At 44.6% G+C, this 25,078-nt stretch overlaps 1 protein-coding gene across 4 annotated transcripts in view; it reads right to left on the reverse strand.

Annotated features, from left to right (window-relative positions):
- LOC126198890 (semaphorin-2A-like) overlaps positions 1–25,078 on the reverse strand; it is a 1,278,287-nt gene that overhangs the window by 375,883 nt on the left and 877,326 nt on the right. Inside the window, exon 1 of one of the 4 annotated variants that reach the window (XM_049935502.1) lies at positions 23,767–24,124. The exons of the other annotated variants lie outside the window; for them this stretch is intronic. Within the exon in view, the coding sequence (XP_049791459.1) occupies positions 23,767–23,959 (193 nt within the window). The 5' untranslated portion in view covers positions 23,960–24,124. Of the gene's footprint in view, positions 1–23,766; positions 24,125–25,078 lie in introns of those variants that run through there. 4 annotated transcript variants of the gene reach the window in all.

Genomic DNA, 25,078 nt, shown 5'->3' on the forward strand with positions numbered 1-25,078 from the left:
ACATATATTAGGCTTGCAACTGCTTAGAAGGACACGGTGTCAAGTGAATACAATCCGGTGAGGACACGGAAGAACTAAACTCTTCGTGTACAGGTGAGGACTCTCAGACTCCCAAATGTATGACTGTGAAACTTCAGAGCAGACCACTGACCACACTGTAGAGAAATGTCCCAAGAGAGGTTTCATTGTAGAATGGATGGATGTCATCAACGCTTTCCCACAACACTGCAATGGATAGACTCTCTTGACATCACTGCGTAAGGTCAGTTGAGACCAGAGCTCTTGCATATTCCTTTTATAATTTATTATGTATGTGTTACTGTGAATTGTGTATGTATATCGATACGATAAGTAAGTAATAAATTTAAAATTAGTTAATATGCTACATATTTGACGTTAAACTTGTAAAATCTTTATGGTTAAAGACATAAAAGCCTAATTATGCCAGTTTTAATAGTGTAGGACTGAAAAAGTTGAAACTTAAAGTTTCGAAAATTATGGTTAACGTTTGCTTGAAGTCGCTCATGCCCCGAGTTATGCTGCTTGTAAACATATACACAGTTTCTAATTTCAAAAACGGCCTTAATGTGTTTAGCCTTTCATGTAAGATTTTACCTCTCAGTAAGTCCTTGCCGCAGTGGTTCCCGTCAGACCGCCAAAGTTAAGCTCTGTCGGGCGCGGCTGGCAGTTGGTTGGGTGAACGTATAGGTCTGCCGAGCGCTGTTGGCAAGCGGGGTGAATTCAGCCATTGTGAGGCTAGTTGAGGAGCTACTTGACTGAGAAGTAGCGTCTGGGACTCGAAACAGGACAGGCACCTCCGTTTAAATTTTGCATCCGCCGGGAATCGAACCCGAAACTCCTACTTGCCAGGTGAGCATTCTACACCGCAGCCACACTGCCTGTCGAGAAAAATCGACCTAGCTTTAGTTTATTAAAGGCGGTCGAAAATTTTCAAACTCGATTTTCTCGAGAAATTTCGAGAATTGTATCGAATTATTTTGGGGGAATAATACCACACAACCGTTTACCTTGTGGTCCTCTTGTAGGAACCGGCAACCACAACCCTCCACTGTCACGGAAAATAGGTGACTAACTGTAATATGTATTTGTCGATCTTAGTAATATATCAGTTTTGGACTGACCTGTCTAATTTTGGGTCAAGGTAAGACTATTGCCACTAACATCAATATTTAAAAGACAGTTGAAGAATTAATACTACGAGGCGCAATGCGCGTATTATTCTTTTCAGAATAAAATCAGATTTTTATTTCAGCTATCAATGGTTTATTTTACGGACTGAATGTATGTTACAGACTGCTGTTTCTTTTCGTTACTAACTGCTGAGTGAAGATGGGACCATACCTTATTCTTAGTTTCGTCCTTAGTATTTTTTGGATCTTAGCGATGCCAAGAGGGGCGGAAAATTATTATTGGATATCTTTCTCTTACCACTCCTTTCTTCTCTTTAATTTCTGTTAATATGAAAACGTAGAGCTACGCCTTGCTTCAGTATCCACGTAAACTATAGAACCCCGTATAACTGGATGGATAATGGATAAGTCAACTGAAAGGGGGGGGAGGGGGAGGAGGCAATGGTATACCGTCTGTAGAAGGGCCATGCCTTGTAAAGCACTATAGGGCTCTAACTAAGGTTCAGGTTAATGACAATTGTACTTCTTTCATTGTAAGAGGTAATATCTTTATTCAGGTTCATCCTAACTACCACTGAGGCTGTGTATTGTTGTCTTCCCGATTGACACATTTACAATTTAATTAAAGGAACATGAATCTCGATGGCGTTTCGAGAGTGCAGCTGGTCGTCGTTTACTGTCTAATGAGACGGAGCAAATAAATAAAGAGACACGCAGTTTTAAATAAGGTATTGTGAGAACGTTGTAATAGGCGTACAGGAGGAAGCATGTGGACAGCAGTTCTCCGTTCTTCGTGAGGATGTGGAGATGGACGGATGCACCACGGCGTAATTCTTACGATGAGTGGAACAGGCACTTCCGTGGTGCCGCAGACAACGGTCTTTCTTGCCATAAGTGCGTAGAATACTGGGGTCCATCAGAAATCTGAGACAACAACTCACGGTTCTGTATTTAAATAAAGTCGCGTTTGCTGCGAAGTACAAATAAAATACTCAAGACATACATGCAAAGAGAGTCTTGATATGTCAGCTGAGAGCAGCAGAAAAATACCCAGGCAGCAATAATTGAGAAAGTTTATGTATCACAATCTGGAAGAAGTCACTTCTTGAAACAGAACAGTAATACTTCTCCCTGCTGAAGGCAGGTTAAATTGTCACTGAGGCTAAGTTCATTGAACATACACTCTCTAAAATTCGAGGTGTGATGCGATGCTCAGTGTTAAAATACAAACGAAATGGACGGAAGGTAAGTCCTGAAGGGAGCAAAACTGTCTAAGCCCGGCTTTAACCATTTGAAAGCTGAACAGGAATAATTGTGCAAGTCCGAAAGTTTGTCACGACGACAAAGTATCCGTCTTCTTTAGCGAAGATACCTCGAACTCTTGAGTCCACAGCTGGCAGCTTCTGGGGTACCAAAGTCAAATGTGAACGGCAGTGACATCGTGGAGGTGGCTCTCGAGTGAGAAGCTTGACTGATGGGTTCCATGCGGAATCGGCGCCTGGCCCAGGAAACTCACTTCGAGTGAACCTGTCTGCTCTGGCCCAAACGCTGCCTTAAATACCACCTCTAGCGGTGCTAGAGCGCCTTCGGGTCGATGGTTGGTGCACGGCAGTCAGTCTTCTGGAAATCCCCTGTGTGATAGGCATCTTAAAGGCACTGAAGTAATGTTGGTTGCCGACGCTGCAGGCGTTAGGCCTCAGTACGGCAGGCCTGGCTCCCGCAACTTACCTGGAGAGATTAAATGACTTTACAAACCGCCGTTACTATAAAATTATATTAAAGGCTTAAGTAGTGTCGGGGGAGGTACAGCATCTGTGCAAGTCAATCTGCATACGATAACCCTTATAAATTTCGTATTGTGCCGTGCGTCCATACAGCGTGGTCGCCGCATATAAGAGGCGGTCACCGCCTTCTGGAGCACCGTGTACCAACGCTCCAGTGGCAGCAGCGCGGCATACTTCCAAGTGCTTACATTGGGTGCGCCACAATAGATGCAGCGGTCATACCGCTGGAGTCGACGGAGCCAATCAGGATGCAGCCCCACGTGATTAATCGCGGCCCGGAAGGGGAGTCCTCTGGTGGGCCTCCTGGAGTTCGGAGCAGGTCTCCTCTCAGTCGCGACGTTGTCACTGTGATAGTGTTTACGGGAGATGAACTCTGGCTACGGACCTGGACACGAGTGATTACGCTACGTTTCACCTTGTTTTCAGACTAAATCTTCTAAGTTTTAATTAATTCCACTTTCCACTGGGTAGTTTGTACCTGGGACACAACATTTTGCTCTTCCCTGGGCCACTGTGAACAACGAGCGCGCAAGACTACAACATCGACACTCATATCTGTAATCGCCTAATTTGGTACCTGTAAGTCGTGTTTGATATAGCTTTCACATTGGTTCAATAATTACTTCTCCGTGTTGCAGTATATATCTCCAGGAGTCTATTTAAAGAAAGACAAATTGATCTGAAGACTGTTACTATGGATAAGAATGCCAGTCTCTTATTTGAGTCTAAAGATTAGTTTCTGCACTAACATGGAAATGAACGGTTCACGCCCGCATCTCGCGGTCGTGCGGTAGCGTTCTCGCTTCCCATGCCCGGGTTCCCGGGTTCGATTCCCGGCGGGGTCAAGGATTTTCTCTGCCTCGTGATGGCTGGGTGTTGTGTGATGTCCTTAGGTTAGTTAGGTTTAAGTAGTTCTAAGTTCTAGGGGACTGATGACCATAGATGTTAAGTCCCATAGTGCTCAGAGCCATTTGAACCATTTTTTTTGAACGGTTCACAGTTCCAGTCAGTGCCTCTAACCCTTGGCCCGGGATAGCCGGTGGATGGATCGATCGGATTGTTGATTCATGGGAACAATTAGGGAGTTCATTAGAAGTGGATGACATTTTTAATGTATGGCGCTCGAAAAGTTCGCCATCTGCTGACCAAATGATTAGAACTGAAATGATTTATTGACCGAGTTCCGTGGTCTGTTTTGCTTACCGTGACAAGGTGCGGAGAAACTGCCGTTTGTCTCAGAATGCTCACCTGTAAAACAAAAGAATTCGCGATTAAAAAAAAGTAATGCTTAAAAACAGTATTAAACATTACAACGTACTATATATAGACAAAGAAAGTACTTAGATAGGACGTTATGGTTCAACGTCTCATCAGTGTAGAGGGCATTGGAGACAGAGCATTAGCTCAAAAAATGGTTCAAATGGCTCTAAGCACTATGGGATTTAACATATGAGGTCATCAGTCCCCTAGACTTGGAACTGCTCAAACCTAACTAACCTAAGGACATCCATGCCGTAGGCAGGTTTCGAACCTGCACTATCTCAGTTGAAGAGGGAAACAACCGCGGTATGTTTTAGGGAACCATCCCCACTGAAGATATTCAGTGAAACAGTGATAAACGTAAATCGAGACTGTCGGACGGCGATTTTAGCTCCGCTTCTTCCTAGTACCAGTCCAACCACTTAACTACCGCTATGCCTCTGTCGATGTTTTCTTCAAGGGTTGATACATTTACAAACATTAATATTTGTATGATAGTTGATTCATCTGACGAACTGGACGTTTTGTAAAAACTTGCATGTAATTTGAGCATGATTATCAAGACACTTCTGACATATAGGTAGAAACATAACAGCGTGAACTATCTGTTCCGTTGGTTCATGTCAGTATATTTTGTTATGAATGAAGATGGCACGTGAGTTGTGTAGTGTTCCACTTTTTTTTTTCTTTAATTCTATGGCTGACCGCTTTTCGGCTCTTAGGCGATCATCAGATCCAAAGACAAATATGCGTGGCTTTGTATTTTGCGACGTCAAAGATAAACATTCGTTACGTCCGTGCCTCGGAGCATTCCTGGAGTTCTGTGAAGCCACAGTCGCGGCCGCGGTCGAGATCTCATTCCAAGCGATCTTGGAAGGGTGCATCGCGCGAGACAAGTCATGTGGCCTACTGCTCCGCCGATTTCTTTGGAAACGGTTATTGCCGGATCAGGATTAATTGTATGCGCTGCTGCATTACCAAATCATAAATAAGTGTCGCCAGCCTCGCTTTAACCCGCGAGACTAACTTAAACTTCAGAAGTAAGAGCCCTGTAACTAACTACTCTTAGCAGATGTTCCTAGATCCTACCACTGGATTGGAATATGTTCACCACTAACAGTTCTATACACCTCTCGTGGCTGTCAAGTTTTGTCAATGTAAGAGGTGACTCGGCTGTGAAGTTTTCTCAATATGCTCTCAAGCTTTAATAACATAAGAGGTCTCATGGCAGTCAGTTTTTATTAATGTAAGAGCTGGTTCGTCTGTTATATATATCGTTAATGTAAGAAGTATCACGGTCACTATGGAATGACATTATTCCCATGATCCTCGACAAGGCATCTGTTTTTTTTTTCCTACTATCTTTCAGATTTACTATGTCGCTTCAGTAACTCAGGACACGGAAATGTCTCCCTACCTCAATCTCAGGTTCCAACCAGTTCGATTTCGTCATCAACGATTTCTGCCACTGCCCACAGTCTGCGAAAATTACTTGAGGGTTATATAACTTAATCCTCGAATTCAGTAAAATATATCTCAGCGACATTTAAATAAGACATTATCTCAGATTTATAGATTTTGTAGCGCCTCAAGGCCTCGATGTCATTCATGGCATGTAGAAATAAAAAGAGAAAAATCGCTTTGCCTGACACTTCTACTTTTACGTAAGCGTCTCTTTGACCATCGACCTACACGCAGTTAACTCCCTTACTGTTTATTCATCTTGTAAATGCGAGGCACGTCATGGCATCCAAACTTCCTGGTCGTGGAGGTCTGAACGCGAAGTTCCTGCTTGTTGGCGCAGAAAGCCCCGAAATGGCAGACTGAACGTGAGGTAGTAATTTTCCGTGTCCACGGCGATTTCGTGGAATGAGCGCTTGCGTGCTCAATTTTCCGCAGCGACCCGTCGTGTCATTTAGACTAACCTGCGTAAAAGCAATACACTCCGCTCCACAGTGCATTAATTCGTTATTCGTTACTAATACCTCGTGAGTGCGCATTCGGGCGCTTCCTTCCTCCATTTGATATACACTCCTGGAAATGGAAAAAAGAACACATTGACACCGGTGTGTCAGACCCACCATACTTGCTCCGGACACTGCGAGAGGGCTGTACAAGCAATGATCACACGCACGGCACAGCGGACACACCAGGAACCGCGGTGTTGGCCGTCGAATGGCGCTAGCTGCGCAGCATTTGTGCACCGCCGCCGTCAGTGTCAGCCAGTTTGCCGTGGCATACGGAGCTCCATCGCAGTCTTTAACACTGGTAGCATGCCGCGACAGCGTGGACGTGAACCGTATGTGCAGTTGACGGACTTTGAGCGAGGGCGTATAGTGGGCATGCGGGAGGCCGGGTGGACGTACCGCCGAATTGCTCAACACGTGGGGCGTGAGGTCTCCACAGTACATCGATGTTGTCGCCAGTGGTCGGCGGAAGGTGCACGTGCCCGTCGATCTGGGACCGGACCGCAGCGACGCACGGATGCACGCCAAGACCGTAGGATCTTACGCAGTGCCGTAGGGGACCGCACCGCCACTTCCCAGCAAATTAGGGACACTGTTGCTCCTGGGGTATCGGCGAGGACCATTCGCAACCGTCTCCATGAAGCTGGGCTACGGTCCCGCACACCGTTAGGCCGTCTTCCGTTCACGCCCCAACATCGTGCAGCCCGCCTCCAGTGGTGTCGCGACAGGCGTGAATGGAGGGACGAATGGAGACGTGTCGTCTTCAGCGATGAGAGTCGCTTCTGCCTTGGTGCCAATGATGGTCGTATGCGTGTTTGGCGCCGTGCAGGTGAGCGCCACAATCAGGACTGCATACGACCGAGGCACACAGGGCCAACACCCGGCATCATGGTGTGGGGAGCGATCTCCTACACTGGCCGTACACCACTGGTGATCGTCGAGGGGACACTGAATAGTGCACGGTGCAGCCAAACCGTCATCGAACCCATCGTTCTACCATTCCTAGACCGGCAAGGGAACTTGCTGTTCCAACAGGACAATGCACGTCCGCATGTATCCCGTGCCACCCAACGTGCTCTAGAAGGTGTAAGTCAACTACCCTGGCCAGCAAGATCTCCGGATCTGTCCCCCATTGAGCATGTTTGGGACTGGATGAAGCGTCGTCTCACGCGGTCTGCACGTCCAGCACGAACGCTGGTCCAACTGAGGCGCCAGGTGGAAATGGCATGGCAAGCCGTTCCACAGGACTACATCCAGCATCTCTACGATCGTCTCCATGGGAGAATAGCAGCCTGCATTGCTGCGAAAGGTGGATATACACTGTACTAGTGGCGACATTGTGCATGCTCTGTTGCCTGTGTCTATGTGCCTGTGGTTCTGTCAGTGTGATCATGTGATGTATCTGACCCCAGGAATGTGTCAATAAAGTTTCCCCTTCCTGGGACAATGAATTCACGGTGTTCTTATTTCAATTTCCAGGAGTGTACATGGGCATTCTGTTCCGTGTGTGTTTATCGACTAAAAACGTTCCCGTTAAAATAATGGAATCCTGTCACTGTCGTAACGTATGCAGAAAGCAGAGACGACAAAAGCTGCCTATCAAACATCCTGACGCAACTGATTTGGGTTTACGAAGCTAACAAGAGAACATAGACACGTTTTAACACAAGGTCCCACTGCACGGATTGTGAACTCATCCAGCAAGATACTAGTGAAAATCTCAAAATATCATTATTTTTCTTCAGCGGCTTAGCGTAAAGTGTGTCAGTTTAACGGAGAGCAACGCAGCACACTACTAGGACACTTCATTCGTTTTCAGGAACATGGTAGTCCAAATTGCTGTCCTGACATGTTAGGTTTCCAGAGGTCTTCTGCAGTCGCGTAATTCAGATGTCAAGATGGTCGCTAAAAAAGGGAACGGAAGGTTTCCTTCTCCAATCTGAGCTCTCTGACAACCTCATCGTTGGCGTGACGTTAAAGTCTAATCTTCCTTCTTCATTCGAAGTGAGTGAAAGTGTCATGAATCTGATGAATTTGTCTCCGACATATTAAACTACAGCAAACATTGACTAACGTGAATGAATAACTGTGACAAATGAAATATTCCTTGTGGCATTACTCCAGACCGGTCGGGAAGACACCTCATAAGAACGACAGTGAGTTCGTCTGGATGCTGAGGGTAAGTCGTCGTCAGATTACAAAGCTACAAATATGTGATCTCGCCGAAGGTCCATGACAGGGTTTACCACAGCAGTGTACACTTCTGGCCATTAAAATTGCAAAACCATGATTGCAGTATGTAACAATCATGAAACGGTCATGAAGTCTATGAAATGGTTCGGAATAAAAATGATTAGCGTTTCAGTGCAACGGCACAATTTAGGCAAAAGTAACGCCATCTTCATTCTGTTCATAAGTAAGGATTGTGCAGTGGTTTTCTCGTTCTGAAATTCGCGTAAGAAGAGAAACGTCTCCCAAAACGTGTTTGTGTTCGACTGTGGCGGGATTGTGGTCCAGTGAGACTGCAGTTTATCGTTCTTCGATATCGCAATTCACTTTGGTCGGAATCGCAGGACTGACATGCGAATGTGGAATAGATGGGTTCAGGAGGGCCATACTCAAAGATATTATGCAGGATCTCAGTGGCACCACGTGACTAGCGCCCGAGGGGGAGACACATTGTTTGCTCGGCCGTGCGAGATAGTATACCCACGTCATGTAATTTCAGCCACGAAATGGGCTTTTTGCAGCAACACGGACAGAGAGCCGGTATATGGAATACCATAGACTGCTAGCATGGTTCTTTGTTGGGGCTTGCCTTGACGTGATAGAAGAGAGAGGCAACCGGCACTGAGGCATGTAATGAAAACACTGTACACAGGAGACGCACCACATAGTCTTTCCAGGCAAGTCTCAGTTCTGCATATTGGTGATGGCCATATCTGTGCGTGGAGGCAAGATTGCATTCACCGTCATCATATGGATTTTATGGTATGCGATGCCATTGGGTATACAACACGATCACCGATGGTCCATGTAGCTAAAGAATAGCACTCACTTCTTGCTACCCACTACTTGGCCAGTGAGTTGAAGCAGAATATAACGACATTCCAATATCTGTCAACTGAACTCTGTTCGACTCGACACTCAGCTGGGTTCGAGCTGTTGTAGCTGTCGGAGCTAGGAGATCTGTGTACTAAATTTCGCATACTGCACACACCAAAATCACCCACAAATATAATAATGAGTTCCATCTGCAGTACTGTTTACGCAACATATATTAAATTTTATTTTATTTCGTTCCTGGGGTTGTTAGTTTGATGGTCAACATTGTACCTAACGTGGATGTAGGTTTTTCAGTACAACTTATCACCACAAGTTCATTCGTGAACACAGTCAAGTAACAGCGAAAGTCTGTCAAGGACAGCAACGCAAATCCTGAGCCTGTAAGTCCAGTAATTTTTCGTTTCAGTCTCCTGAGACGTTACAGAATTCTCAGCAGGGCCTGAAACCACTTATCAAGCCAGTGTTAGTCCCGGGCTATAGTGAAGCTGCACAACACAGCAGAGCGCGATCTGCACGTCGGGCAGCTGGCGCAGCACTGCTTCGCTCCCAGGTACAGTGGGACCTGGGAGCGGCAGCAGCCAGGGTCGCCTGACTGTGTGGAAGGCAGACGCACAAGCCGGTCAATCTGAAATCTTTCACAATTGATTTTCAGGAAACTACTCGGCAAAAAATTTGATTCGCATGCATCTCGTAACTTTATTCGTCACCTTCATGATAAATTGCTTAACTATTATTTATTCCTCATAGTTGTGATATTTCAGAACGCGCCAGGTTAGCCGAGAGCGCTAATGCGCTGCTTCCTGGAGTCGGGTAGGCGCGCCGGCCCCGGATCGAATCCGCCCGGCGGATTGCCGGCGTCGGCCGGTGTGTCGGCCAGCCTGGATGTGGTTTTTAGGTGGTTTTCCACATCCCGCTCGGTGAATACCGGGCTGGTCCCCAAGTTCCGCCTCAGTTACGCGACTCGTAGACATCTGAACACGTTCGCACTATTCCATGGATTACACTAGATGCAGACAGCTGGGGTACACTAATTCCGTGCCAGGGGGGTACGGGGTGGGGGCAAGAAGGGCATCCGACCACCCCTTATAACTAACCTTGCCAAATCCGTTCCTAACCGTGCCGACCCTGAGGAACCGCGAGACAAGGCACCAGCAAAAGAAAGAAGAAAGAAAGTTGTGATATTTCAAAATTAAGCAAGCTACTGCAAGAAAATCGACTAGTCTGCAATGAAAAGTTGCTAAGAATTTGCTTTTGGTGCACGTTAAGTCATACATTGCTGAGTACCAAATGTGTTTAACCTACTGAACTATTCTTTAAACTTGGGATGGAATCTATACCTAACTCCATTCTAGAGAAAATGGATCGTATATAGCGCAGTCCGTTCCCCTTGCACACCCATCCGATAAAGCTAGAACGAAATATTCATAACACCCTTGTATCTCGTAAATAATCTGAGAAATCTGAACACCATTTTGGCAAATGGTTGCACGCAAAGAGGGGAGTAGGTTGCAGTATGGTTACTGAGCGTAACTTCCGTATCTAGCGCGATATAGAAGTTATTATAGATTTTTGTCAGTGGAATAACGTAACCTTTTTTAAGGTCATTGAAAACTGGTGAAACAAGAATTATTACAAGTTCCTATAAACCAAAAGAAGTTTTCGACACATGTCTCAGACATTCACGACCATAGTAAGAATCGTGTAGTCAGCAACCATGTGAAACAAGATCTTATTGCGGCTTATCGAATGTTCAGATAAGTACGAGAGTGCAAGCGGTTAACTCCCTCGTTTAAATTATGCCTCGAAAACGACGGGGGTGTACACCTCTCGAAATATCAGTGGTTATTGAGGACGTTACCTGGCTGCATTCCTGTAGCTTTCTCTTTTATCTATCTTTAATTTACACTTTTACAAAAGTCCCCCGTCGCAATTGGCTATATATTGGTATAACCTCAGGACCTATTGTAGGAGTTTTGATACGGTTGTCAGTAATAGATACACTAATTCACGAGGAATATTTATGTATACAATTTATAAATATTTCGTTCAACGAGGAAGAACTATAATGAAGTGAAAACGATACCATTACCGTCTACCAATGGTAGGTGTAACCCGCCCGACTGCAGCGAAACGTCGGCACGAGCTACCGCTGCCAGGATGTCAGTTCGGACTACCGCCGACTTTCTAAATGGTCGGCAGTGCGGGAAGTATCAGATATTAAACTGATCAGAACGGAAGGGAAATGCAGGAATAGATAAAAGAGAAAATGTAGCTCAAGCCAGGCATTCGCTGGCTTCCGGTGGCTAGTAAGTGGCTATAGTCGTATCTCGGACAGAACTGTCGCTGCAGTCAGGCGGAATGGACAGTGCAATAGCTCGCAGCTCACGTCATTGCTATGAGGTGTCACTCCAAACCCCAATTAAATACGGAACAAATACTATTTGTGTCTCCTGAGAACTTTCCTGATACACGCTGCGTATATCGTTTTAAGTTATGTGAAAATGATGATGTTCAGTTAGACAATATTGATCTCTGACGTTTATCCAGAACTGTACGCAGTGGCATCTAAACAAAATCACCCTATCGTTACACAAGACAATTTGGCTCGCTGTAGCTCATTCTGTGCTATATGTGCGAAGCCAGGGCGGGTAGCTAATACTGACCAACTACCAAGACTTGTATTCTAGTACGAATCTTCCATTGCGCAGCGTCGTGTTAACCCAACAAGGAATGCAGGAGAACATGTGTGCGAAGTTTGGAAGGTCGGAGAGATGTACTACCAGAAGTGAATCTGTACTGGCGACGCGTAATTCATACACTACTGGCCATTAAAATTGCTACACCACGAAGATGGCGTGCTACAGACGAGAAATTAACCGACAGGAAGAAGATGCTGTGATATGCAAATGATTAGCTTTTCAGAGCCGGTGGTGACACCTACAACGTGCTGACATGAGGAAAGTTTCCAACCGACTTCTCATACACGAACACCAGTTGACCGGCGTTGCCTGGTGAAAAGTTGTTGTTATGCCTCGTGTAAGGAGGAGAAATGCGTACCGTCACGTTTCCGACTTCGATAAAGGTCGGATTGTGGCCTATCGCGATTGCGGATTATCGTATCGCAACATTGCTGCTCGCGTTGGTCGAGATCCAATGACTGTTAGCAGAATATGGAATCGGTGTGTTCAGGAGGGTAATACGGAACGCCGTGCTGGATCCCAACGGCCTCGTATCACTAGGAGTCTAGATGAGAGGCATCTTATCCGCATGGCTGTAACGGATCGTGCAGCCGCGTCTCGATCCCTGAGTCAACAGATAGGGACGTTTGCAAAACAACAACCATCTGCACGAACAGTTCGATGACGTTTCCAGCAGCATGGACTATCAGCTCGGAGACCATGGCTGCGGTTACCCTGGACGCTGCATCACAGAGAGGAGCGCCTGCGATGGTGTACTCTACGACGAACCTGGGAACACGAATGGCAAAACGTCATTTTTTCGAATGAATCCAGGATCTGTTTACAGCATCATGATGGTCGCATCCGTGTTTGGCGACATTGCGGTGAACGCACATTGGAAGCGTGTATGCGTCATCGCCATACTGGCGTATCACCCGGCGTGATAGTATGAGGTGCCATTGATTACACGTCTCGGTCACCTCTTGTTCACATTTCAGATGATCTATGCATCCAAATTGCGTGAAAATGTAATCACATGTCAGTTCTAGTTGTGTTGTTGTTGTGGTCTTCAGTCCTGAGACTGGTTTGATGCAGCTCTCCATGCTACTCTATCCTGTGCAAGCTTCTTCATCTCCCAGTACCTACTGCAACCTACATCCTTCTGAATCTGCTTAGTGAATTGATCTCTTGGTCTCCCTCTACGATTTTTACCCTCCACGCTGCCCTCCAATGCTAAATTTGTGATCCCTTGATGCCTCAAAACATGTCCTACCAACCGATCCCTTCTTCTGGTCAAGTTGTGCCACAAACTCCTCTTCTCCCCAATCCTGTTCAGTACCTCCTCATTAGTTATGTGATCTACCCATCTAATCTTCAGCATTCTTCTGTAGCACCACATTTCGAAAGCTTCTATTCTCTTCTTGTCCAAACTATTTATCGTCCATGTTTCACTTCCATACATGGCTACACTCCATACAAATACTTTCAGAAAAGACTTCCTGACACTTAAATCTATACTCGATGTTAACAAATTTCTCTTCTTCATAAACGCTTTCCTTGCCATTGCCAGTCTACATTTTATATCCTCTCTACTTCGACCATCAACAGTTATTTTGCTCCCCAAATAGCAAAACTCCTTTACTACTTTAAGTGTCTCATTTCCTAATCTAATACCCTCAACATCACCCGACTTAATTCGACTACATTCCATTATCCTCGTTTTGCTTTTGTTGATGTTCATCTTATATCCTCCCTTCAAGACACCATCCATTCCATTCAACTGCTCTTCCAAGTCCTCTGCTGTCTCTGACAGAATTACAATGTCATCGGCGAACCTCAAAGTTTTTATTTCTTCTCCATGGATTTTAATACCTACTCCGAATTTTTCTTTTGTTTCCTTTACTGCTTGCTCAATATACAGATTGAATAACATCGGGGAGAGGCTACAACCCTGTCTTACTCCCTTCCCAACCACTGCTTCCTTTTCATGTCCCTCGACTCTTATAACTGCCATCTGGTTTCTGTACAAATTGTAAATAGCCTTTCGCTCCCTGTATTTTACCCCCGCCACCTTTAGAATTTGAAAGAGAGTATTCCAGTCAACATTGTCAAAAGCTTTCTGTAAGTCTACAAATGCTAGAAACGTAGGTTTGCCTTTCCTTAATCTTTCTTCTAAGGTAAGTCGTAAGGTCAGTATTGCCTCACGTGTCCCAGTATTTCTACGGAATCCAAACTGATCTTCCCCGAGGTCGGCTTCTACTAGTTTTTCCATTCGTCTGTAAAGAATTCGTGTTAGTATTTTGCAGCTGTGGCTTATTAAACTGATTGTTCGGTAATTCTCACATCTGTCAACACCTGCTTTCTTTGCGATTGGAATTATTATATTCTTCTTGAAGTCTGAGGGTATTTCGCCTGTTTCATACATCTTGCTCACCAGATGGTAGAGTTTTGTCAGGACTGGCTCTCCCAAAGCCGTCAGTAGTTCCGATGGAATGTTGTCTACTCCGGGGGCCTTGTTTCGACTCAGGTCTTTCAGTGCTCTGTCAAACTCTTCACGCAGTATCGTATCTCCCATTTCATCTTCATCTACATCCTCTTCCATTTCCATAATATTGTCCTCAAGTACATCGCCCTTGTATAGACCCTCTATATACTCCTTCCACCTTTCTGCTTTCTCTTCTTTGCTTAGAACTGGGTTTCCATCTGAGCTCTTGATGTTCATACAAGTGGTTCTCTTATCTCCAAAGGTCTCTTTAATTTTACTGTAGGCAGTATCTATCTTACCCCTAGTAAGATAAGCCTCTACATCCTTACATTTGTCCTCTAGCCATCCCTGCTTAGCCATTTTGCACTTCCTGTCGATCTCACATTTTTGAGACGTTTGTATTCCTTTTTGCCTGCTTCATTTACTGCATTTTTATATTTTCTCCTTTCATCAATTAAATTCAATATTTCTTCTGTTACCCAAGGATTTCTACTAGCCCTCGTCTTTTTACCTACTTGATCCTCTGCTGCCTTCACTACTTCATCCCTCAAAGCTACCCATTCTTCTTCTACTGTATTTCTTTCCCCCATTCCTGTCAATTGTTCCCTTATGCTCTCCCTGAAACTCTGTACAACCTCTGGTTCCTTCAGTTTATCCAGGTCCCATCTCCTTAAATTCCCACCTTTTTGCAGTTTCTTCAGTTTTAATCTACAGGTCATAACCAATAGATTGTGGTCAGAGTCCACATCTGCCCCTGGAAATGTCTTACAATTTAAAACTTGGTTCCTAAATCTCTGTCTTACCATTATATAATCTATCTGATACCTTTTAGTATCTCCAGGGTTCTAGTATAATATATTTATCCAATGAATACCTGTTTATCATCTGCATTTCTTCTTGGTGTAGCAATTTTAATAACCGGTAGTGTACTTGTGTTACTTCACATGTAACATCAGTTCCTAAGACACGCAGGGCTGGCCGTTCTTCGAAAGAAAGTTACATCAAAGAGAAACTGGATATGTTCCCAAGATATCTCTGTTATATGGCTTACGCACTAGTCCATGCTGTGACGAAAAAGCTATCGAACAGCTATATCCCAAACATGTTCCATGGGTAACATGACAGGTGAACGTGTAGGCAACAGACGTAGTGGCATCCGTCGTTCTTCTTTGTATGCGACGAGCATACTCTTCTGAATTATGGCACTTGGTGTTGCCTGAAGTGGGTGCAGTACCTCATTCTGTACTACCTCGCTGCTATAGTTGTTACCGATTGTATTTCCCTCGCTACCTAAAAGACTGTAGGCGGTTTCCAAAGATAGCCCAAACCAGTTAGTCTTTAACATCGGCGTTTAAACTCCCAACTACGACATTTTGTAAACATTTCCCTGTTGCACATTAAGTCGCCAGTGCAGGTGTCTGGTGCACTCCTGAAGACAGCCTCGTCGCTCGGACCTCCCCTGCGGCGCGCAACACGTCGGGCAGACTAGGAGAGCGCGGTGGCGCTGCGCGCTTATCGGTCGATACGGCAGCGGCCAGCAGCGGGCGGCCGCCGCACCGGACGCTCTTAGCGTAATTGGTGCTCGTCGTAGTTTGTGCGCGCGGCTCTACTCTAGCGCCAGCAACCCTCCCCCCCCTCCCCCCACGACCACCATTCCATCCGCTAGCAGACCAGACGGTGATTGACCACAAGACTCCCAGTGTTTGCATCTGTCGGCATCCGTTCACCCGTGTAGTGGTTACTGCTCAGCTGTGAACACACAGTGTCATCAAAAACTAGCAACTGATCAACTCTCTACATCTGCATTTTGGCGTAATCCCATTCAGACCTCATTCTTACTTTCCCTATAGGTGTGTTTATTAGCTGTTAATGTCCGTATGGCCCGCAGCTCGTGGTCGTGCGGTAGCGTTCTCGCTTCCCACGCCCGGGTTCCCGGGTTCGATTCCCGGCGGGGTCAGGGATTTTCTCTGCCTCGTGATGGCTGGGTGTTGTGTGATGTCCTTAGGTTAGTTAGGTTTAAGTAGTTCTAGGTTCTAGGGGACTGATGACCATAGATGTTAAGTCCCATAGTGCTCAGAGCCATCTGAACCATTCGAATGTCCGTATGAAGCTGTCAGTAGGCTATTTAGGTTTTCTTATTGGTAACGCCACGTAGCGCTCTGTATGAAAATAACTGGCTCTGCTGTGTGCAGTCTGTGGCTAGTTTGCATTGTTGTCTGCCATTGTAGTGTTGGGCTGCTGGATGTGAACAGCGCGTAGCGTTGCGAAGTTGGAGGTGAGCCGCCTGCAGTGATGGATGTGGGGAGAGAGATGGCGGAATTTTGAGAGCGGATGATCTGGACGTGTGTCCATCAGAGACAGTACATGTGTAAGACTGGATATATATTATGACCTTTGAACACTATTAAGGTAAATACATTGTTTGTTCTCTATCAAAATCTTTTCTTTGCTAACTATGCCTATCAGTAGTAAGTGCCTTCAGTAGTTTAAATATTTTATTTAGCTGGCAGTAGTGGCGCTCGCTGTATTGCAGTAGTTCGAGTAACGAAGATTTTTGTGAGGTAAGTGATTTGTGAAAGGTATAGGTTAATGTTAGTCAGGGCCATTCTTTTGTAGGGATTTTTGAAAGTCAGATTTCGTTGCGCTAAAAATATTGTGTATCAGTTAAGTGTTGATCAGAATAAGTAAAGAGAGTAATGTCTAAGTACGTTCAGTTTTGCTCAGCTGTTCGAAAAGCAAATAATGTAAGAGGTTTATCAGCACAGTAATTCATTAATTTTTCTTAGGGGAAGTTTCAAAGCCACTAAATGAGCATCACAGAGATTGAGCAGTTTCGTGAGAATGAATGGACTTTTGGCTACAATGGCTCAAGATAAACACTATAATTGGATTCTTTTGTAACTTTTAAATAGGCAGTGCCACGCAGTTTGTCAATATTTGATTAACCTCATATTCACTGTGGTAGGCTGCTGGTTCAACAATATTTTTCGTTATATAAAAGTTCAGATCCGCCAGTTGTACATACAACAATATTTTTAGTGCCCAAATATGTTTCGGCACATTTGTCACATCACCTGTGGGTACTTTTAGTCATATCTGTAAAATATACTCAGGTTTTAAGGAAATATTACAAAATTAAAGTTAGTCCTAAAATAATGTTCTGTTTCTGGCGACTACTACCTTAATCTTCACAATGCGTGCAGGAAGTTCTTTACATCCTTATGTAGCTTTCAATGAAACTACTCGTATTTTATTGTGAGCTTAGTTGTAACTTATAAGTTTACTGCTAGTTTCTGCCGCACAGGTCGTTAGGTAACATAAAACTTCAGATTTGGAAAACGTTCATAGATAATACAAAGTGTCAATAAAAGAATGTAATCTGCGGGGTCCTATTACAATGGTAAACAACGAAAGATCATGTGGCATCGCCGGCCAGGGTGGCCGAGCGGTTCTAGGCGCTACAGTCTGGAACGGCGAGACCGCTACGGTCGCAGGTTCGAATCCTGCCTCGAGCATGGATATGTGGTATGTCCTTAGGTTAGTTAGGTTTAAGTAGTTCTAAGTTCTAGGCGACTGATGACCTCAGAAGTTAAGTCGCATAGTGCTCAGAGCCATCATGTGGCATCACAGCCACGACTGATTTTTCCTATCGTCAGGAACAAAATGAGAACAGAGCGAAACTCATTAAAAACGGTACCCATTGCTTGACGGCAAAGACGGGTACGGTTTTTAATGAGCTTCAGTGTTCACACTTCTTGCGTGTCTACGTATGAGAATCATAGGGCGATGCCATTGCCATACGACGTTTCTGTTCCCATCGGCCACGAATAGTAAAGAAAGGGCATCACTTTCAAAACCACACTCATTTCTTAACGAGAGTTATGGGTGTAGTTTTTTTTTTTCTAGCTTCATTTCATAACGCCTTATAGCAATCATAGGAATAATGTCACTCCCAATGCGTAAACTTTATTACTGACGACATAGTATCAAGTATGATAAGTAGGCCGGCTCGACATTTAGTGACGCTGTAATTATCTGTGCTATCGAAACTGAAAGTACACAGTGCTCTTGTTCAACAATCTACCACAAAATTTCTTTGGCGAATATGAGCTCCTTTAAACACTTTTATTGTATTTTTAAATGATCGTCCTATTTCCAGTAGCTATTAAACTATTGTCCACTACTTTGTTCATGTGAATCGATCTCTTTATTTTCTCATGCTCCATCATACACTGCTCTAGCTTTTCTAGTCGCCATCTCCACAATAGTTTCTTCCTTTTTTTCTCCTCCGTCCGCCATCAGACCCACTACTCACAGTTGCCTTACAGCAGGACCCACCAAATGAGGCATCTCGCAGGCAATGACATAAAAGTGGAAACTCATGTGTACGCTAACATCGTGATTCAAGGTCTCCTTCTGGCGGTATACTTCCGCTGTATATTGTGTCGTCTATACATATTACTAAATTAAACCTCCACACCGCGGTGTTATGTGTACGTGTCAATACTGATCTCAGGCACGACTGTAGGACTTTTCATAAGGTTTTCACTAATAGACAGACTGATTCTGGAGGAAGGTCTGTGTATATAATTTACAGTTATAGTAATGAGAAGTGTGGATTATATTCACTGTGATCTGTTCCATATTTAATTAGCCTTAGGAGTGACATCGCGTAGCAATGCTGGGTACTATGAGCTAATCGTCTACAGAAGAGGCGGTATCTGGCGGGAAAAGCAGTAAAGCAAACAGCCGCCGTATCTTCCGAAAGCGGCGAAACTTGACCAGATTTCTATACATAAACGGTCCAGTCATACTAATGTGACATCTGTGAGAAGCCTGAATAGTCACCTTCTGTAGCGCAGACGTGCAGGAAGATACTCAGTGAGATTCTCGAAGATACTAACAGGGATGTGGAACCATGCGATTGCCAGCCGGGGTGGCCGAGCGGTTCTAGGCGCTACAGTCTGGAACCGCGCGACCGCTACGGTCGCAGGTTCGAATCCTGCCTCGAGCATGGATGTGGGTGATTTCCTTAGATTAGTTAGGTTTAAGTAGTTCTAGGGGACTGATGACCTCAGAAGTTAAGTCCCATAGTGCTCAGAGCCATTTGAACCATGCGGTTCCAGTAACGTGGCCAGCTGCGCTAGGATACTCGGTTGAGAAGGAGCCATGGCGCGAACTGCCCCACCGAGGTGGTCCCACAGATTGTCGCTTGAGTTTAAATCTGGGGAGTCTAGCGGCCAGGGAGTACGGTAAACCGCATCCTGGTGCTCTTCAAACCTCACACGTACACTGCGATCTGAGTGACACATTGATTTGTCACGGTGGTAGATGCCATCGTTACGAGGAAGAAACAAACAGCATGTAGGGGTGGACATGGCTACCAAGAATAGATGCGTACCTATATTGACCCACTGAGCCTTCCAGAATGACGAGATCACCCAGGGAATGCCACCGAGGGCCTGCAGCCTTCCGACTACAGTTGCAGGGCCGTACACGGCAAAGGCCATCTGTCCGATGGGGGGTAAAACGTGATTCATCTGGAAAGGCTACTTGTCGCAAATCAGTGGCGTGTAAATTCCTGTCTTCGCAGCCAATGAAAAGCAGTCAGCATGGGTGAATGAAGCAGGTTACTGCTGCGGAGACCCATACGCAGCAACGTTCGCCGAACGGTCGTTGAGGAGACCCCATCAGGGCGGTCAGTTGCTCAACAGCTAAACCTCTGTTCGCCAGTACAAATTTCCGGAGCCATGGTTCACCCCGGTCCTCTATGTCCCGCGGTACACCACAGTTGCCCCGATGCCAGTTTTGAATAGTGCCATGCACGGTATACCTTAACCACGGCGGCTCGCGAACAGTTTACGAACTTAGCCCTTGACCCGAAAGCCAATGATCATGCCCTTCTGAACGTCAGATAAATCGCTCCGTTTCCACATTATGATAGCAACTGCATTGTTGTCCATGTCCTTCCGACACGCATTATGTATTATGCTATTGTAGCCACCTGCCGACAGTGAGTAGTTATTGCAGGTTGACGTGGAATATAGTCTGTGGTTCATTTATATGACTGGACTGTGTACTATAAATAGAAGTCCCCTGCCGCGTTTTTCTGTCTGAAAGTGAAAGTTAATGAAGGACTGTAGGGTCCAAAAGTGAAAGTTAATTAAGTTTCAAATGGCTATGAGCACTATGGGACTTAACTTCTAAGGTCATCAGTCCCCTAGAACGACTTAAACCTAACTAACCTAAGGACATCGTACACATCCATGCCCGAGGTAGGATTCGAACCTGCGACTGTAGCGGTCGCGCGGCTCCAGACTGTAGCGCCTAGAACCGCTCGGCCACTCCGGCCGGCAGTGGTGAAGGAATTGTAGTATTAAGCTGTAGTGTTAGAAAATAAAGCTGCAGTATTGTCAATTGTTAATAGTTGGAATAATGACCTACTAATGTATTTAGGTAGTAGGTTAACTTGTATAATTATAATGACTGAATAAATAATTTTAAAAAAAAAACGACCCTCATGTCTCAAAACTGAGAAGTATGTACTCTTCGTGGTGCAGCTGAAGAACTGGAGCAGTTAGTTGTACGGTCATATGCAGATCTACGAGATGATCCGGGGGTGTTTAAAGCAATTCGTAAAGCATGTAGTATTGCTACAAATGGGAGGCCGACACGTGACACACCCACTTTAATAGACACGAGAAAAAGTAAACTGTAAATTTGACTTGCTGAAGTTAATACTATATTGTATTTCTTGTTATGATAGGTCATACGTCAACTTTGTGCCCTTTTTTCTAAGGTCATCAGTCCCCTAGAACTACTTAAACCTAACTAACCTAAGGACATCGCACACACCCATGCCCGAGGTAGGATTCGAACCTGCGACCGTAGCGGTCGCGCGGTTCCAGACTGTAGCGCCTAGAACCGTTCGGCCACCCCGTTAATTAAGGACTGTAGGGTTTTCGCTAATAAACTGATTCACGAGAAATGTTTGCGTATACATTTTATCGCCACTTCGCCAGACAAGCCGTCCCGCTGTAGATGCTTAGCGCTACTCTTGCGAAGCTGGGGCACATTGCTAGTAATATCTAATTTGATTATATCCATATATTTTTTACGCATTTCCGTGTCATCAACTTCCATAGTTATTCTTACCGATGACTTCTTAAAAAATCTGTTAGTGATGTCAGACTGACACATTCCTAGAAGACTGCCACATTCCTAAAAGATCATTGACAGTAACTTTGCAAACTAGCATGATCTGATATTTTTTCGTCTGAAATTTGCGAAGATCACTAAACGTTTTAAAATTAGCGACGAGACAAGTGCGAAACTTAAATCTGGTCACCCGATAAAGCACAGTGGGACCACCGCCGTCGAATAGTTACACCGAAGAGCTCAAGTCGCACTTTCTTATACGATGCTTTCCGCTAATAATAGTACTACTCGTTCAAAAACTGTATTCATGGCCATGTAGAATGTGCTCAATAAAGATTTTTATGTCAGCTGATGTACGGGACTCATAAACATGGGATCTGTTAATTGTGCAGCGAACGTTAATGGAGTTAGTTTTATCACCTCATTGAAGTTCCCTTCAAAGTGGGGGACAGAAAATCTGAGAAGTTTTGCTATGAATTCCCAACGTTTTCCAACAGTACTAACAACAGAACGTGACCGGACGTTAAGTGATACGGATCTCTGGCTGTCACACAGAACTGCTAGGGTAATACTTTCACAGTATTTCCTGCCTTATTTGAGGAACAACCTAACTTAACGAAACGTATTCCTCACTTTAACAACGTGTTACATTTTACTTTCTTCGTGGGTGTTAATAGGGAATTCATCTTCATACTGATAAAACAAATTATTACAAAAGTTTCATCCGTATTTGCTAAGCATCAGTCCAAGTGAGAAGGTACTGCAAGCCTCTTGTCTGTATAGGACAAATAAAACAATAAATCAAGAAATATGTGGAGATGATTTGGTAAAAAAAATATTACGGCCTATTAACAATGTGTAAGGCTAGTTTTCGAAACTGCGCTCTTTTCATCACGCTGTGTACCAATAATATTCAGATAACAATGCACAAGTGATTGTAAAATTTAGGTGATGTTGATAGACGGAAATTGATTAAATTTATTCGGAGACGTTATTTTGAAACTTGTCTCGTAATTATGAAATTTTAAAGACTTCTGTACGTCAACATGACAAATAATCAAATAACTTTGAAAGAAATCATACATTTAGTTGTTTAAAGCAGTGAACTTCATAAATTACCCATTATCGCTACAGTTATGGGGCAATGGATTTCGTATGGTAGTACAGCTAGGACTAAGCAGCCTGTTTAGAAATTAAAAGTCGACGTGAATTGGACAACAAATTAGCTCACATTAACAGTACTTAAGCTTCAATAAATATTATTGTACTCAAATTTCGCATCGTTTCTCCATCATTCGCGACTAACAGTTCGGCATGACTCCATTTGTACCTTCCAAATGAATACTCTTTAGAAATTCAGTTTCCATCTTTATTTTATACTCCCTTAAATGACGGAGACGTGCTGACATGCGAAACTGCTTCTAAATCAGTTTCTGGCATCTTTACAGGCCGTTCGTGTTATTTGTTTATGTTCGTTTACGTTCTGTAATAATCTTGTCAATAATATATTTTCTTCTTATGTAAGTAAGGTACAGAGTTTCTTAAATTAAAAATTTCTTAAATCAGTTTTAAAAGCATATTTTTCAGCAACTTTAAAGACTCTTCTCATTTTACTCTTTAGAAGCGACTTTGTGACATCGGCGACTTCCTGCCGAAGTAAAAATGTATTCACACTGGTCGTTATCGCTCTAATATAAATACAACACTATGTTGTCAAACATCTTACGTTACAGTGTATTTGTGACACTGCATAAGATACAGTCGCAACACCTCTAGAGCACGTTTACTAAATATTTTTAGCAAAAAGTAAATTTCCTCTTTGTTGCAACATGCGTACACTCTGCACTTAGATAAATGTTCTGTAATCTTACAGAACATCGCCTACGACGAACAGGAAAACAATGTAATGTTGTAGAGGTGTAATTTCCGTCTTGGTCGCTTTTCTATTTTTTTAGACGTTTTGGGTTAGTCATCATCAGAATCGCATTAAAAGAACGTCGATATGAAGTACGTCATCAGATTCCATGTAAAAGAAAAAAAAGAAAAAAAAAAAGCGTCCGAGACGGAAGATTACGTTAAGTAGTAACATTATGATGGCAGACTCGTACAGTGCCCTTAAGACATTCTCTATTAGTACAAACACTTTTATCCCATACAGTTTAAGCCGTTCGCTGTTAAGCCAAAGAGCATATCTTGGTACGAAGTCCCGAAATTTACCTGTACGGTATCTCGTCCTCCGGGGTACTTTCTCCTTGCCGCCCCCGCTGTCCCCTCCACGACAACCACCGCCACCGCCAGATCCAGCAGAAGCCCGTGGTTGGTGGTGGTGGTCCTTAAGTGCCACTGCTGCCAACGGCACAATTACTCCCGTGAAAACGAGCAGGAAGATCGCCGCCGCCGGACTATGCATTTTGAAGTTACTGTGACGAAGTGTAACGCGTGACGCTCGCAGCTAACGTTACGCGCAGCTGGCTGGAGGCTCCTCCATGGCGCACACCGACTACGTGGGCTGCGCGGCGAGCGGAGGGTTGCTCGCCGCTCGGGCACGGCTGCTCACTGTTGCGCGCGCCGCGGCTGCCAGCGTACGACTGCGCGTCACTTGTTCCGCGGACCGAGAAACAAGTGGAGCTTGCCGACGGCGCCCGAGCTGCGGCGGCGGCGGCCGAATCGGGCGAACTGGAGAAGAAAAGTAAATAAAGGAGTCCGGCGGGCGGGATACGTGCGCCCGGGCCGCGAGTTTTATGGGCGCCTTAAAACAGCCCGCGCCGAGCGCTGCTTTACTACGCGGCGGTTCGCTACTTCCCCAGAATTTGAATTTTAAAAATGCAACGTAGCAGGTGAGTCGGCCGCCGCGCTACACCTCCCCACACCTGCACAGTAGATTTCGAGTGATTCGCGGAACGAAACGCTGCACAGCTGTGACGCTTTCCATATTTCATCGCGTTTCGCAAATGCTCTCTGTTACTGTCGACGAATCCCTCCTTCTCATTTCGCTATAATTTTACGAGATTTAAGAACGAGAAACAGAACATTACTGTCAGCGTTACGAATCGGATTCACATGCACCTCTTCATTAGGCAATAATTCACTGCATAAGTCATTGTGTTAAATCTTCTTGAGCCCCCCTCCCCACCTCTCTCTCTTAGCGATCGTAGTTTCAAGTGATTTATAACGGTTCTCGCTTACTCATAACGGCAAATCTACAACTTCATAATATTATCTTGGCATTCTCTATGTGTGAGGATGTATATCTGGGATTAGTGTCTTCATATAGGGGTCCACAGCCTCACTGTAATCTCTAAATGATCATCACAGAATCATCCTGTATATCACATTAGTGGCCAGTTTCGGCCTTTGGCCATTTTCAAATGTCGGGCGAATATAATAAAAAAAAACAGTAAGCAGGTAAAACACATTGGCGAACATCGTTACGCTTCCATATTGCAGCTGTTGTTATATGTATAACAACAGGTCATGTAAATACAGGTAGTAAGTACATAACTTGTTGTACAAGGTGTGCCTGTAAGCA

The sequence above is a fragment of the Schistocerca nitens genome, chromosome 8 (genome assembly GCF_023898315.1).
Source record: "Schistocerca nitens isolate TAMUIC-IGC-003100 chromosome 8, iqSchNite1.1, whole genome shotgun sequence".
NCBI lineage: Eukaryota > Metazoa > Arthropoda > Insecta > Orthoptera > Acrididae > Schistocerca > Schistocerca nitens.